We start from the raw sequence: 16132 nt of genomic DNA on the forward strand, positions 1-16132 counted from the left end.
GAATAATTTGGCCTAATTGTAAAACTAGATAATACAAGTGAATGAGTGCAGTATCTCTCAAATTTGTGAAAACATCTTCGCATACCCAAATATGGGAAAAGTCAATTAAATATCTAAGTTGTATGTTATGTCCAAGGCTTCTTTGTCTCATATTCCTACTCTATTTACTTCACATGCATTTACTAAACTGATGAGGGTATGCATTGTGTTTCAATAAAAAAATGAAAGTGGATTATTTCATACATACCCAACTCATTCTTAAACACAACCATAAGTGTTCTTCAGACTGCATTACTTTAAGAAAAACTTGCATCTCTAACAAATGGTAAATTCCTAGAATATGCAGTCTGTTATTCGGTACAACTTGGCTGAACCACAGGCCAAATGTTCAAAGAATTTGCTATATTAAGACTATATTGAGATGATTAAACTATATGATTACAACACATATTTGACAAGTAAGCCGAAGCTCGTCTTTCGGTTTCAAGGTCTGCATCATCATATCTGGAGATCATCTAATGATAGTTCCTCTTCTGATAGTATCTTCAATTTCTGCAAAAGAACAATAGCATGCAAAGATGGTTATGACACCCTACAATTTAAGGACGATATTTGACCTTGAAAAGTTAATAACTTAACATACCGTAATAAATTGTGCAGGATCATCAAGACTAGATGAGCCTAGAATAACTTCCCTCTTCAGCTTGCCAGAAAGCTTGTGGCAAACCCTAAGCTGATGTTTATAACAATATATCAGACCAGAAAAAGCTGGAGAAAAAAGAGTAAATATTGGAAACTTGTTATATCAAAATGTTATTCAAACCTCAGATCTGGTTGCTCCACCAACAATGAAAATAAATATTCGCTGCCCCATCTTCTTGAGATCACTGGATGAATGTTTAAGCACCGAATCGCTACATGCCAGCAGGAAAAGATAAATATTAAATGTGAACTTTGTAATGGCAAGTCTAAGTTGGCAATTCCAATAGATACATGGTAGTCCCCTACAAATTATCTATACAAGCTTATGCAAGTTTGCACAACTCAGAAGTGATGAAGAATAATATGATAATGGCAAAGAGGGAATGGCACAAAGCTCATGGATGCAGTGAAAAATGTACACAAATCTCATTAGAAGTATTTATCATATTACTGACTTGTATTTGGGATGAAAGAAAGTAAAACCTTGAATATCCATCATCAGACCCTCGAGGTCGAGCCCAAGTTGGTGTGCGCCTCGATCTCATTGAATGAGCAGGTGGATTATGAATTACTGATCCAGCATAAGGTGTACCATGGAAAGTTGGACTTGGATCATTTAAACATGGATAGTCTTCATTTGACAATTCATTTTTGCTGACTTTTTCAATGAGTTCCTGAATGAAATGCCATCAAATTGTCACATACAAGACTCAGCAAATTGACAGCATGAATGTTGTCGAAACCTTCAGAAAACTAACTACATCTGGTTCTTTAGACACTAGAGAAAACCATATGCTCATCTATTATGCAAAGTTTATAATTAAAAAAGGAAAGAAATAAGAAAATTGTTCAAAAGTTGCGTTACCTATGCTATTTTCCCCATTAAATTTTCATAATATTAAATACATATTTTATGTGGGAAAGTGGTGTTAACTTCTACCTCCATTATGGGATAAAAGCGTGATAGCTGCCATGTCGTCTCCTCTTCACCAGAACGATCTTTCCTTGCTGCACGCTTTTTCTGACAACTTGAAGAAACACTTTTCAGACATTTGGAGACTGAAAAATAACTTGTTTAAATTATAAATTACCATTACCTTGTTGATATCAAACTTAAGAGCAAAAGTACTAGTCAAAGATTTTTTGGTGGTATCTGCGGCTCCCCCAAGCATTCTCAGATTATTTACAGCAATCATATCCTCATTTGTCAACCTTGCTACCTGAAAGGCATTTGAAAGGTGAAAATATTGCATAGCACCATTACAGCTGTGAGGAAACAGATCAACAAGAGTATATTCTGACAAATTAAATGAACAAAAAGTGGCAATTTAGTAGGCACCAAGAAACTACACCTTCATCAAATTGAGACCCTTTTCTCCCTCCATTTTCTCAGGATAAACGGCTGCAAGGATCATAATTAAGCGCAACTTATTTTCACGCGTTGTATCCTGCATGAAAATAGTGCTTAAAATGAAATTTAACTGAAGAAAAACCAAACAGTTTTATTTCTAATTTCACGTTTCCTGCAATAAAAGGCTTTTTACTTATTTATTTGCATACTAACTAGGTGCAATTTTATTTTACCATCTTAGAATTGCTTACCTCTTTTGTAGTAAAAAATTTGATCACCTCTTTCATTCCTGCATCTCCAAAAACAAGATCTTGCTCCAGCTGCCCAAGTTCCCGAAGATCTGACTCCCTGATGATTCTGTTAATTTTTCCTGCAATCTAGACAAAGAAAACCCAAATTTATAAAGGTGAAATCCATGATCATACTCAGTCATCTTTATTAATACATTTACCACATTGTTGCATGTCAACCAATTGCGGAAGAAAGAATGAAGCTTCATAAATGTCTAATAAACTTAAGTGCAAAGGATAAATTATTCTATGATCCAACAGCAATAACCATATGGCCAAAGCAATAACATCATGCAGGATAACAGATAATATCTATAAGTTCCGTGTTATTCAATAACTAGAAGCAGCTGAGAGCCTGACATTTTGTAAAGACATCTATATCTTAAAATAAGACCACAAATATATTCATCACCATTAGTTCTAGGGCAATTCTACCAACACCCAAAAAAACAATTGCTCACAGCCTCACACCCAGACGCATGGATCATCCGTCACCCATCTCGCTATTCACACTGACGGATGGTTCATCTGTCTAGGTGTGAGGTGTGAGCAGTAAGTGATCTTTGGGTGTATATAGAATTGCCCTAGTAATTATTAAGTTAGGTAGTAATGCATGCAGTGGCAAAATACAAATGAATCATTGTAGTGATAAATGGATACACTCCTCTAAAGTAAGCAACAAGGGTGTATCCAGTAAATGATAATGGTAGATAAAATATTACTTGATTACTTTACTGATAAGCTTACTTTAGAGGAGCCTTAGTCAATATTACAAAGGAAAGTTCTAATTTGATTATGATTTGTACTTAGAAGTCACTATAACTTATGAAGTATGGAAGTCGTGATCTAATACTGAGCCTTTTGGGATGTGAAGAAAGTGTTTCCCCTTTATTTTTGTCAACAACAACACATTCCCCCAACCAATAAAAGCAGGTCCATTACTTAGGAATTATAATGTCACCTTCCATTCTTTTTATTTACTACTAGGGAGAAGGTGGTGATAAGAACATAAACAACACTAAAATAAGTGCCCAATGATTCAATCTACATGCAATTAAAATATGAGATTACCAGAGAGTACGAGAACTTTCCTCAAGGGTATCAACACACTGTAGAAAGCATATCATACAACAATTACAACTTTTTCAGGCATCATGATTGCATTGCAAAAGAACTAACCTCTACATGGAGGGAGAGTTTGTCAATTTGTTCACTGTATTGTGGAAGTGCTTGAACCATCTTTTGTAAGTCCCTTGTTGACATTTCACCATTACCTCTATAGATAAAATGCAGAGTTGTGTGAAACTTATGATAACATAAACAGACGAATGAATAAACATTTCCAGATCCACAGTTAATTAAGAAAAGACAGATTGTGTCATAAGCTTAAACAAGCCTCTAATTTATTATCCAATCAAGAACTTGATCATTTTACACACTGAGGTTTATGTTAGATATATAAAACCAACTTTGTACCTTCCTCACCTAACACCTTTAACTTTTATGACAGTTGGTACTTGACATGGTATAAGAGCTTCTATGACAAGTAGTCACAAGTTTGATCCTCAACACCCCTCAATTTTCTTAATAACATGTTGAATTTCGGCACAAGGTCAAGTGGGCAAGTGTGTTGCCCACACTTTGGCCAAAAGGTTCTTGCATGAGAGGGCATGTTGAGATAGATATAAATCCAATTTTGTACCTTCATCCAACAACTTAAAGGCTTTGGGAAAATTGGTCCTTAACAATTTAAAATAGAATATAAAAAAAAGGGTTTTAGATGATTACATGTTAGCCATGCACATATTACATATTCCTAATGTCAGACAAATTACTTGAGAGTATGAGAATAACAAAAAAAGGTTTAAAGGAACCTTTATTCATTGTTCTTCAAAGGTCATTTTCTCTTATTCAATATTGTTTTAGTATTCCTTTGTATTATCTCTCTCTTTTTGCATCCCAGTGGTTGTTGCACAATGAATACAAGGATTATGAGAGGTTTTCTTATATTATGGACTAACGGGATTACTAGAGATCATCTCGACTTGGGGGACTTAATTTAGACCTAAAAAGGAAGAAACTTTAGGTCTTGGAAATCTGATTTCAAAGAACAATATATAGGCAGCTAAATGGCTTTGGGTTTTCCTTTACAGTCGGCTAAATGGCTTTGGTGTTTTCCTTTATAGTCAACTTCGTATGGCATCAAGTGATCTGTAGTATGCTTTGCAGTTTGCACTCAAATAGCTGAGTGCCAATTCTGCAGTTAATGCTACACATGCTAATCCTTGGAAATTTATCCCCAGGAGTTATGCATCCTTTAGATCTCATATTTCCTTGAGTTTGGGCTATCTTAACTTTCAAGAGGATCTTTGACCAGGTAAAGCCCCATATATGTTGCATTTCCTAGGCTTTATCATCTCTCTTCTTTTCATAATGCTCCTGTTTTCAGTTCTATTTAATTTCTCTTTCTTGTTTCTTCTATTTCCTGGAATTTTCATTTCTTTGGGAATTTGCATGACAGATAATTCAGAGCTATAGAATCTGTTGTTGTTGGATTCATTTCATCTCTCTTTTAATCAAAATAAGGGGATCTGTTCTCCTTACTCTCCAGGCTTATTTTCTTGTAAATCCTATTTCTAGTTTATCACTTCTCCTAACAATGTCTCTTTTCCTTTGGATAAGCCTATCTGGAAAAGTGGAAATCAATTATTCCCCCAAGGTCAGATCCTTTGTTTGGACAGCAGTCCTTAATAGGATTAATACAAATGATTTGCTTCAAACTCGAAGACCACTAACTGCTTTGTCTCCTGCCTGTTGTGCTACGTGCAGATCTAGTTACGAAACCGGATCTCATTTGTTTTTGCATTGCTCGTGGATCTCCTTTCTCCACGATAACTTGTTTAGTGCCTTTGGTGAATGCTGAACAGTGGGTTTGCCCCATGGATTTACATAGGTTTCGAGTATAAATTTTAGGGGGTTTGACTCTAACATAGAGGCTAAAAAACTTAGGCAATGTGGCCACTTCACGATTCTGTGATGCATTTGGTCGGAACGGCATGCTAGAAACTTTACAGGGTGATGGTTGTCTCAAGTTCATATGGGATAGAATAGTTTTTCTAGCTTCTTTGTGGTGTTCTGTTCACGACCTCTTTGGAGGGGTGTCATTGTCAGATCTGCAGAGATGGATTAACATGCTTTGTCTCATTGTATTTTCGGTTTTTGGTTTATAGTTCTTGAGCATTTCTTATCCTCTTGCTTTTGTACTGTTCTCTCTTAATATATTCTTCTTTTATCATAAAAAAAAATTAAAAGCTATTTAAATTTTAAAATAATGCGGAGAGGAAAGTTCCGAAACTGTAAAAGCACCCCAGGGATGTTTAAGAAGTGGTGAAGGTAGTTCTACTGGAACTACAGTTCATGATGTTAGAAGAGCCCAAGATTACATTGGGGTTAGGTAGCCAAACAAGTCCAAAATAGTAAGTTACACATTCACGCGGTGCAAATATTATTTCTTTATTTTAAAATGATATCTGAGCATGGTATTTATTGGCTGATAAGTGGTGTTACTAAATGTTTAATTAATGGCAACAGATAAAGCACACCGTCAGCACACCATGACAAGGAGAGTGGGACTTTTCAACATGGCAAGACAAAAAAGTTGAGCATCAAAAACTAAATTTAACATAAGTAATAGCTTTTAGTAAGAATTATAAAAAAATAGGCAAATGTTATAATTTCCAATATTGATTAAAACCATTACTTCAATTAGTTCAGAATCAAGATCCTCTTAAATCATAACGTCAACGAAAAACACCCATAAAATTATCACTAACCTTGAACCGTGATGGATTTGTGCAGCTTTGTTCTTTGAAATAAAGCTGGTCATCTTCTCATGCAACCGTTCACTGGCCTGGCAATGCCATCAATATTGAAAGGTATTCATGTTACTTAAGTGTTACATAGTAGAGTCGAACCTAAAGCCTAAATACTAAAATAGTTAAGGCAGAACGTACATCTGCAATATGTGCATGGCGAAGTTCCAGCCATATAGGATCATGATCCTCCAATAGAACTTCTTTTCTCTCGGGTGGACCACCATTCTTGCCAGGAACCTTATGAATACAGTAATTTTTTGTTAAAATACAATAGAGTGGACAATCAATTCAGTGCAAGAAAAGTGAAATTGTAGAAGCTACCTCATGAACATATTTATTTCCTTCCATATTCAGCAAATCATGGCACATGGCATCATAGGTCCATTCATGTATCACAGGAGCAATCTACACATCCAGAATAATACCCCCAATTGTAAGCAATGTGATACAGCATGATGAAATAATATTTCAAACACGTGACTAAAATGGAAATAAGAAACCTGATCAACAGTTCTATCAATGATGAGCAACTCGCAGGTCTCAGACTGAGGAAAATTAGGTATACTTTTTTTATATTTCATGAGACAGTCCCAGACACCAGCAGCAAGCTTTGTAGGAATAAGATCACGGAAAGTAGTCATTGTGGTTGCATCAAGGGACTTGGCAGCACGAAAGCGAACAAAAGGGAATTCCTAGAGATATATTTACATGATTCAGAATATTTGTCAATCATTTGTTTGAGACAATTGTAGAACATTTACTACAAATTTTATATTCCTATCATAGAGTTAGTTAAAGAGCATTGACTACATACTCTTAATGAAGCAAAAACTGTAGCAACACGGGTAGCCATCACATTTAAACAAGCAACAGCTTTACGATTATCCTCTTCATCTCCAAATAGCTGCTCTAGAGCTCTCTCATTGTTTGTGATGAAGCCCTGTATTAACATGACAACATTCACATATAAAAAAAATGAGGGCACCAAACAATGGGATGATGATAGATTAGAAACTAACAATGGATCCTAATGAGCACATTAATTAAGGTTGGTAATTTCCCCTCAAGGGAACAAATATCAACAACAGGTTTTGTGAATTCTAAGTTCCAACATGTAGCTCTAGGTATTAAATTGTTTTTTGCTGATTTATTGTAAAAACATTACACATGAATAATTGAGCTTCCACACATTATAATACATTCAATCCACATATTTCATGATTGTTCCATGTTTCACTTTATGGAAGATACTTCATTTAGTCCCCATTACATTAGGCCTCTAATTTTGAAGATACTTCAATTCAATCCTCATCTCTATATGTGATCGTATCACCATGCAATTCCAGTGTGGTTCTAAATTACAGTACTGCAGCCGCATTGAGACATGCATTAGGCTGATTAGTTCAAACCCAAATTTTTAACCACAAAAAAGAAAGTCAAACGGCAATCTGCATCACGAATCACGATGACGACAATGCCTAGAGAATGGACAGCGATGTCAAATTGGAAGTGTGACACGTGTACATCAGTGATATTGGCATGTGCACAGAAGTGAAATTGGCACATGTACAGCTAACCGAAAAGGCAGTTTTTTATTGTTATCTATAGAAGGTTTTCATCAACAGCTGACAGATTCTAGTGAGTTAACATAACTGGAAGAATATATCGAATTTTGATCCACCACTCAACTGTAATTCAATGCTACCTGGAACTGGACAGAGATGTCAAATTGGTAGTGTGGCACGTGTAGAGAAGTGATATTACCATGTAGCAGTTAACCAAAAAGGCAGTTTTTATTGTTATCTAGAAAAGGTATTCATCGACAGCTTACACATTCTAGTGAGTTAATTTAACTACAAGAATATATTGAATTATTGATCCACCACTCAACTCCAATTCATGGCTATGTGGAACTGGACAAAGTACAAACACAAGGTGCACTTGTACATGCCTTAAACTTACTAACACTAACTAGTAAAGGGAAGAAAATAATTATATTCAAATGAACAAAAGATGATATGTACATCTGACATCAAATATATAAAGTACAAACCCGTACCTGACTGTCAATGGCAAAATATTCCAAATTCATCTGCACAATTGTCAAGGGAGGGGGGAAACAAAATAAGCCAATTATGAAATTGTTGAGGAAAATATCAGTTTAAACACAATCTAAATCCTAGATAAAAAATCTTCACCTCTCTCAAAGCACCTATGCGAGGCAACACCCTCGCATCTTTCTTAATTTCCATAACCAATTCTCGGGGAATAGGTGAGCTAAAGAAAACAAATGCCCTACAAGAACACGTAATAAAACAGGCTTGAAACCAATAACTGGAAGTCCAAGATGAAAATGCAAAGACATGACATAATATAAAGATAACATACTTCCTGTATAAAGGAGTCCTTCCAGACATGTCTGACAGAAACACGATTACACTGCCAACAGATATGAAGAGAGGAAACCAATAAGTATGGACCAAATCTATAAAACCTGGCAGCATAGGTTAACTAAAACATCCATCAAAGCTAAATGAAATTATCTTATGGCAACAAGAGTTCAGAATATTTATCAATAAACAATTTACATGATATATACATTATTAGAAAAAGGAGAGATAAAGAGACTAAGTGATAGAGAGAATGAAAATACAAGTAACATGTCATGATATATTTTTTTAGAGAAGTGAAAGAAAAAATGAAAGCAAACATAGGAGAGGATATTTACTTCTCTCTCGTTGGCTGGATGAAGTATATAGCATCCATGGTAGGCAATGGCTGCCTTCGCTTGAATATGTCTTCAACCACTACAAAAAGAACAACATCTCATAATATACAAGAAATAGAACAACTTGTTCTTTTATTGTCATCCTCATATTAAGTAAATCCAACATTGACGTTTACATAAGTATTGTTGAGAATCTTGAGATTAATTAGAGGATTTTGTACGTATTATATTTGATTAGGTTTGTGTATGAAGCACCAATACTTCAGTAACTTTCACGTATGTGTATCTGATACCAATAAGGCAATACTTCAGTAACTTTCACGTATTTGTATCTGATACCAATACTTCATCGATACGTACCCATAGCGTATCACATTTATATTTTTGAAAAAATAAATAATTTATAAATCCGACACTTTCCGGATACTCCCCGATACTCTTAAAATGTTTTCCCAATACCTCATAAACACCTAAACTACCATACAATAGTATATTAAGAGACAGAAAAACACAACACAATCAATTAAGTACAAGAGAGAAACATAATATTCAATCTACCAAATGGACTTGTAGTGAGAAAAAAAGACCAAACATGTCAGAATAATAGTTTTAAGCTTAACACTTAACAAGCATGTCAGACCAAACACTTAGCAAGCATGTTGGATTAAACATAACAGATTTAAGCTTAATTAGTATGAAAACAATCAAAATTATAATTAAGTTTCTAAAGGCACAAAACTAGAATCAAAATTTTAATACCAGCAAGCAGCTAATGTTAGATGGAAAAGGAAGTATCCCCTTGTTTGGAAGTATAAGAATTTATGAAGATGAATGGAATGTGGCATCCATTAAACCTCACTTGTTGACACCCTTTAAGTTGAGGTGTTATGAGGGAAAATAATGTTGCTTTTATTTTTAAAACCTTTTACTTACTTTTACCCCATAAACTGAGTTAACTGTATTTCTTTTTTTACAATTGCAACCCCCTACCCTCCCATTTCTTGCTTAGTTTATAGTCCAAACATGGGAATGGAACTCTTTCATTCCTTCCCTTTCCATTTTAATTCATCACTTTCCAGTTCCATTTATCACTAAGACGTTTAAATATAGCCTTAATATCAATGCATGAAAATGAAATCAATTGGCCTGTAGGAAATACGAAGAAGTTACCAAAGAAAAATAAACAGACCATTAGAATTTACAGTTCAATTAGCCATTTCTTAAGACAACAATAAGCTGTTACATGTTAGTCTAATTGTCAGTCCAAGTTCTGAGTTCTGTCAATTGAGAATTTCTAAGTTATGAATATCAGCAGCAGAAATTAGTTAGTGAAGATTCAGATTTCTTCCCAGAGTTCAGATGTCATGTAAGAAATCTTATTTTAATTCAACACAGTTACAGTTTACAAGAAAGTTCAAGTCTTCCAAATATAGATCAGATCCCAAGTATTTCTAGGAGATCCACTGCAACATGTCACTTATGTTGTTCATTTTTTGGAACAGTTTTAGACACAACAATTAACACATAAAATGAACTATGCTTACTTCATCAAAAAAACAACAACCATGCTTAACAGACTTTCAGTACCTAAATAGTAAATAGCATATATTTGCAATTTTGGAGTATAAATTACTTCAATTTTTCATTTGATCATCAAATAATAAAATCAAACCGGATGGCCTAAAAACCAACAAAAGTCAGACAAAATTATGGAAAATCATTTATTCGCTGTGGAAAGAAGAAAAAGAATACTCAAAAGTAAATCCTGCCATTCTTACATGAAACACCTTCATCAGTGATATCAGCCATCTTGCAAGAGTGAGACATTATCTTTACAGTAAGTTTGTCCATTATCAGTACCTGTAAGCAACCCAAGAAGCAATACATGTGGTACACAATTAAAGTATAATGCATTTAGTAGTTTTCAACCTCAAACGTTTTTTTCTGGAAGATGAAATGAATGTGTGTAGAGCACAGGGAATCCTCGTATGCAAAGGTGCATAAGAAAATGAAATGACGATGCAAAAGCTCTAAAACCACTCGGCATATCTAAAAAGGAGAGTACTCTGTGAGCAGAACACTAAACAAAATCTAGGCATATCTAAAGAGGAGAGTACTCTATGAGCAGAACTATAAAAAGAAAAAATATATTCTATTCCACAGCAGGGGTATAGACAGAAGAGTTCATCCCCATAAACGAGTTATCAATGCCCAATCAAATGAAATCAAAAGCTTTTGTCTACCTTGAGTACCTTCCTTAAATAAAAAGACTTACAAAGGTTAATGCCCAATCTCCTGACATCTTGTCCCTAAACTCAATGGCCTCTCTCTCTCTCTCCAACGATTCCTAGAATGGATCTATGCCCTGAAGCTAAACAGATTATCTGTATTTAACTATCTATTGTGAAGTTCGAAAATGGAGGCATAACTTATTAAATCAATGGCATATTATACCTTCCATGTAGATTTTGAATCCCCGGTTTTCGTTGACCTGAGCATTTCATGTAATAATCCTGGAGAAAATTTCAATATGTAAAATATTAAATGACAACATATGATCAGGAAGCAATTAGTCAAGGACTTGTGGTCAAATGTTAAGAAACTTACAATTAAAAAGTTACATGGAAGAAAAAAACATAAAGGGACACAATCCTCACAAAAGAATTAACCACTTCAGTTATTCAAAACATGATTGAACTTAGAACCAGTCTATCCCGTAATGAAAGCACAAAACAGTGCTGTGTTTTGTTTGGTGTCAATACAAATAGTAAAGAAATTGGTATTGCATGTGAAGTAATAGATTGATCTCTCAACTCTTTAAAGAACTGTAAAAAAAATTAGGGGTGATTCCATTCATCTTGTAATTTTCCATCTCCTTTTCTTTATGGGGGACCAAAGAAGAATTACAGTTAGCGAAGAAAATAAGTGACTTACAACAGCAGACAATATAATAGCCTGCTAAAGAAAGAAAAAATACAGAAAGCCGGCAAACAAGAATGACACAGACTAACCAAAGCTTGCTAGCTCTCTACAGTCTACATGTCTGCTAAAATAACGCCTTTAAAATAAATATGAGCTTTGCACCATCAGGAGACTAGGAAGACCATTTTATCCCATAAAAGTTAATGGCAAGAATCTATTCTGGAACCTTATGTTCTATACCATAAGCACCAAGTAAAAATGTAGTATAGTATAGCACCCAAAAAAAGTTCCTCTCCTTAGTTTTCCGAAGACAGGTCCAACAATAAACAAAAAAAACATGTCAAACATCCCATACCACAAATATCAGGCAGCTAGACAGTATAACAAAACAAGGCTGCGGGTCTCAAATAAAAAGAAACACATGAAACCAACATTTGGAGAGACAACTGTGTGTTCATCAACCACCAATAAATTATTAGTGTTAATCATATTAAACTCTGCAGTCTAAGAAGGGGACTTGGACTTGCAAGAGACTAGCAAGGAGAAAGAAGGGAGACAAAAGAGTTAGGAACCAGAATAGTTTTTTCAAGAATGCACTCCAGAGAAGTCTAAAGTCAAAATCCTTATATCTCTCATGAATAGGGGCGAATAGAGTCAAGCAAAACAATCCAGAACTGTGTTTCTATTAAGGTTCCTGCTGAAGAAAATAAAGCTTCAACGAGATGGTAGAATTCCAAATATGATAGAAAGCTGCAAATGACTCCTCTTTTTTACATGTTAAAGACCATTTCTATAGGCCATATTTCCAGATATCCATGACCAATATAACAAGGTGTACTAGTCTAAAATACTGTGGTGTTGTCTAATTCTTAAATATCCAAAGCAATTATCCTGTGACAATAAGCTCCATTCAGAATTATGGCAGAACATCGTATCCAAGAGACTTGCATTAACCTTAGAATTCTTGCAGCTTGGATAAATAGAAATAATATTAGTTTTATCCCAAAAGAGTTAAGGGTGAGCAATGAAGTTATTGATTGAATTTCAACCTTGAAATTTCCTGTTCCTGGACTAGAAGATTCTGATCCCCTCTACACTAAAAAATAGAGGTCCTTGTTAAGCAACTGAATCATTTGCTTAGCATTACCACCAACCAACAGACCATTGCATCACTTTTAGGATCCAATTGCAAGGTGAGACTTGAGTCCCACACTAGAGGCGTGGGATTCTGGCGTGAGGTTTATATGGCCTTGGGCACTCCAACCACAACGGCTAGCTTCTGTGTTCTAATGCTTTCAATATTCGCATAATTGCATCAAACTATATCAATTTTTTCCACCATGTCTCTCGGCTGCAAACAAGTGCTGCAGTTGGTGGTGCCATCATTGCAGTGTTAGCCTAGAGCAAGTCAAAGGGCTAGTTCACAGCCAGCCCACATGGGCAGCCGGTGCTGCAAGGCGTGGTGAAATGTTAGATCCAATAGCAAGGTGTGTGAGTCTAGTCCCACATCGGAAGTATCAGACTCAGCATAGGGTTTACATCTCCAACCACGAGAGCTATGTTTTTTTGGTATAATTCTCACAAGGTTCATATCATTCATATTTTAACACACTAGCACTAACTGCCATGCTTTCACATACTTCATCATCTTGCTGATAAAACTCCTAAACAAAAACAAAGTCATAAACACAATGACAAAATTTAGATTAGAAGCAGAAAAAGCGGCCGAGCCCACAAGGCTCCCACCTAATTAGGTCTGGGGTAGATATACGCAACATGAAGCAGAGAGTCTACTTCCAATATTTGAACTCGTGACCTCACGGTTACTGAGCACTATGCATGCAACCTTACAGTTGTGTCGCGCCTAGTCTCACCCTCTCGATTGACCAGACAAATTGATGAAACACTTTTATTTAGAATAGAAGCAGTAGACTTAATTTGTAAACCATCCATTAACCATAGAAACACTATTATTTAGTATTTCACTAACTAAAATAACCAAAGTTAAGAGGTATAAATCAATTTATAAGACAAACTGAATTAAAATAATAATAATGAAATAGAGAGAGAGAGAGAGAGAGAAACTTACGCTCACGGCTAATTTGTTTGAAATTTTTGTATTCACCACCATAAGAGGAAGAGGAATCGGAATCCGAAATAGACATGTTGATCGTGTTTCCCTAAACCACAATCGAGGGGAAAGGAATGAGATCGTGGAAGATCAATCAGAAACAGGATCAGGCTTTGAACAAAACAATAATAGAGTAAAAATTGAAAATGGTTTCTTGAAAATTATTTTGAATTGTGTTAGGGAAATTGAAAGCAGAGAAATTGGAGAGATTTATTATTTATATTAATATATGAAGAAAGGGGGCAACAAAAGCATGAGGTTGTTGATTTGGTGAAAGGGTTGAAGAAAAAAAGGTGAAAATTGTTTGAAAGGGGGTTAGGGAGAAATTTCACAGAGTGGACCGGTTCAGAATGGACGAGGTCCTGAACCGGAATTGGAAGTTGGTGAACCACTGGTGGTGGGCTCCACCCTTTAACGCCAACTCATTCTTGTACTATATGCCAAAAGGTACAACTAATTCCTGTGTTTTCTTCTGTTATTTCTTAAACTTTTATATATTTTTTTTTTAAAAAGTTTTTTATTTATAAAGCATAAATACTTTAAAAAATAATGACCAATTTGGTCGAAAAATATATGTATTAGTCGCTAATATTTTTTGCCCCAGTTTAATTCTTAAAAAATCACTAAATAATTCATATGGTGCTACTCCTAATTTGGTCTCTAGAAAAAACAAAATGAAAAAAGGGTGAAAATTTCTTTTTGTAATTGTTGGTCTTTCAAATTTTCCACTTTGCTCAATGTTGTATAATTTTAAGGATCAAAATGCCCCATGGAAAAAGTTAGAAATTATTTCAAAATATTCTATTCTTCTAAAACTAGATCAACATATAGAATTAATAAAATGTTTCTCTAATAATATTAAGTTTTAGTTGATTCTCATGTAGGTTAAAATATCAAATGATCAATTTATGTGAGAGTCACTTATTAGGACTTAAGAGAGATAGTCGTGTCAGTCAAACTCTTCTTCAGTATTGGAAAGGGGAATTGTGTAAAAAACAAGGAAAACATAAAGTGAAATGATACCTGTATCATTTCTAGTTAGTGAAATTAGAGTTTTATCCTTAAAACTCAATGGAAAAAAAACTTTCATTTATAATGCTAGAGATGATTTTATTCTCAGTTACACATCAAAATGTATTAATTTGTTACATATATGGTGAAAAATGTCCTTAGTTACACACAAAAAATTGTTAAATAGGTGAAATTTTGAAGGACATATAAATCAGTAATTAATGGTGCGTGTGTGTACACACATGACAATCTTCAAAAATAAGTTAAGCCTATTGTTATGTTTGGTTCAAGGTAAGTATGAATAATGAGGAGTAATAGATAAATAGAGGATTTCTATAAATAAAATAAAAAACTATGTTTTATGCAATATTTTATATGGGATGGGAAGTAAAGCTTGAGGTCCAAAATTCGTCCAAGTTAAAAGTGGGGTTCTAGATTGAAAAAACTGTTAGAATTTCTGACAATTTATGAGTCATAAATATAATTCTATAATTGTGTTATGGTCATTATGTAATTAGCCAAAATATAAAATGATCTTAAGTAATTAATTTGGTGGCTAAGGACATATGTGTCATGAAATAATATAAGTGTAGATACATTCAGGCAATTTCTGATTTGATGAAGGGACTGAATCAGAATTATTGCAACTAAAGTAGTAACCACTACAGGGTTACTTTTATGGGTTATGGTCATCATTTATAGAGCAACATATTTTCAAGTGTAAAGGTGGAGGAGAATAAGGAAGGATGAGAATAGTGTTATCCATAATGGGATAACACTATCCACTCATCCATAAGGCACATAAGGCTCATAAGGCATAAGGATAAGGAAACTCCTAACACAACACAAAACAACACACTCTCAAGAGAAAGGAGAAATGCAATTCCGGATGATTACATTTGCTTTCTCCTGGAACATGAGGGTGATGGCTTAATGGATAATGATCCATTAAACGTTCGTGAAGCCATCCAAAGTTCCAATTCGGAAAAGTGGATTGAAGCAATGAAAGAGGAGTATAAATCCATGCAAGACAATAAAGTTTGGGAACTTGTCCCATTACCAGAAGGTAAGAAACCCATTGGTTGCAAATGGATTTTTAAGACCAAGCGAGATTCTAATGGT

General features: G+C 34.7%; 1 protein-coding gene across 1 annotated transcript; it reads right to left on the reverse strand.

The window, feature by feature from the left end:
- Positions 213 to 14275, reverse strand: LOC109350015 (SNARE-interacting protein KEULE-like). The gene is made up of 21 exons (XM_019591114.1): positions 13958 to 14275; positions 11401 to 11459; positions 10725 to 10806; positions 8947 to 9025; positions 8607 to 8657; positions 8417 to 8513; positions 8278 to 8310; positions 7033 to 7158; positions 6719 to 6910; positions 6540 to 6623; positions 6357 to 6455; positions 6177 to 6253; positions 3523 to 3619; positions 2305 to 2430; positions 2055 to 2150; positions 1800 to 1922; positions 1643 to 1723; positions 1186 to 1376; positions 824 to 914; positions 644 to 733; positions 213 to 552 (listed from the first exon to the last, which is right to left on the reverse strand). The coding sequence occupies exons 1-21, from the start codon at positions 14031 to 14033 to the stop codon at positions 499 to 501; spliced, it is 2004 nt and encodes a 667-aa protein (XP_019446659.1). The 5' UTR covers positions 14034 to 14275; the 3' UTR covers positions 213 to 498.

This window comes from Lupinus angustifolius, chromosome LG06 (genome assembly GCF_001865875.1).
Source record: "Lupinus angustifolius cultivar Tanjil chromosome LG06, LupAngTanjil_v1.0, whole genome shotgun sequence".
In the NCBI taxonomy this organism is placed as follows: domain Eukaryota; kingdom Viridiplantae; phylum Streptophyta; class Magnoliopsida; order Fabales; family Fabaceae; genus Lupinus; species Lupinus angustifolius.

Excerpts from the sequence above, each read along its gene's own strand:
- LOC109350015 (XM_019591114.1), bottom strand. The coding sequence starts at position 14,033 with ATGTCTATTTCGGATTCCGATTCCTCTTCCTCTTATGGTGGTGAATAC. Across the intron at positions 9,026-10,724 it reads CACTGATGAAGGTGTTTCAT|TGGTTGAAGACATATTCAAG; the intron begins GTAAGAATGGCA and ends TTCTTTTTGTAG. Across the intron at positions 8,514-8,606 it reads AGGACTCCTTTATACAGGAA|GGCATTTGTTTTCTTTAGCT; the intron begins GTATGTTATCTT and ends GTGTTCTTGTAG.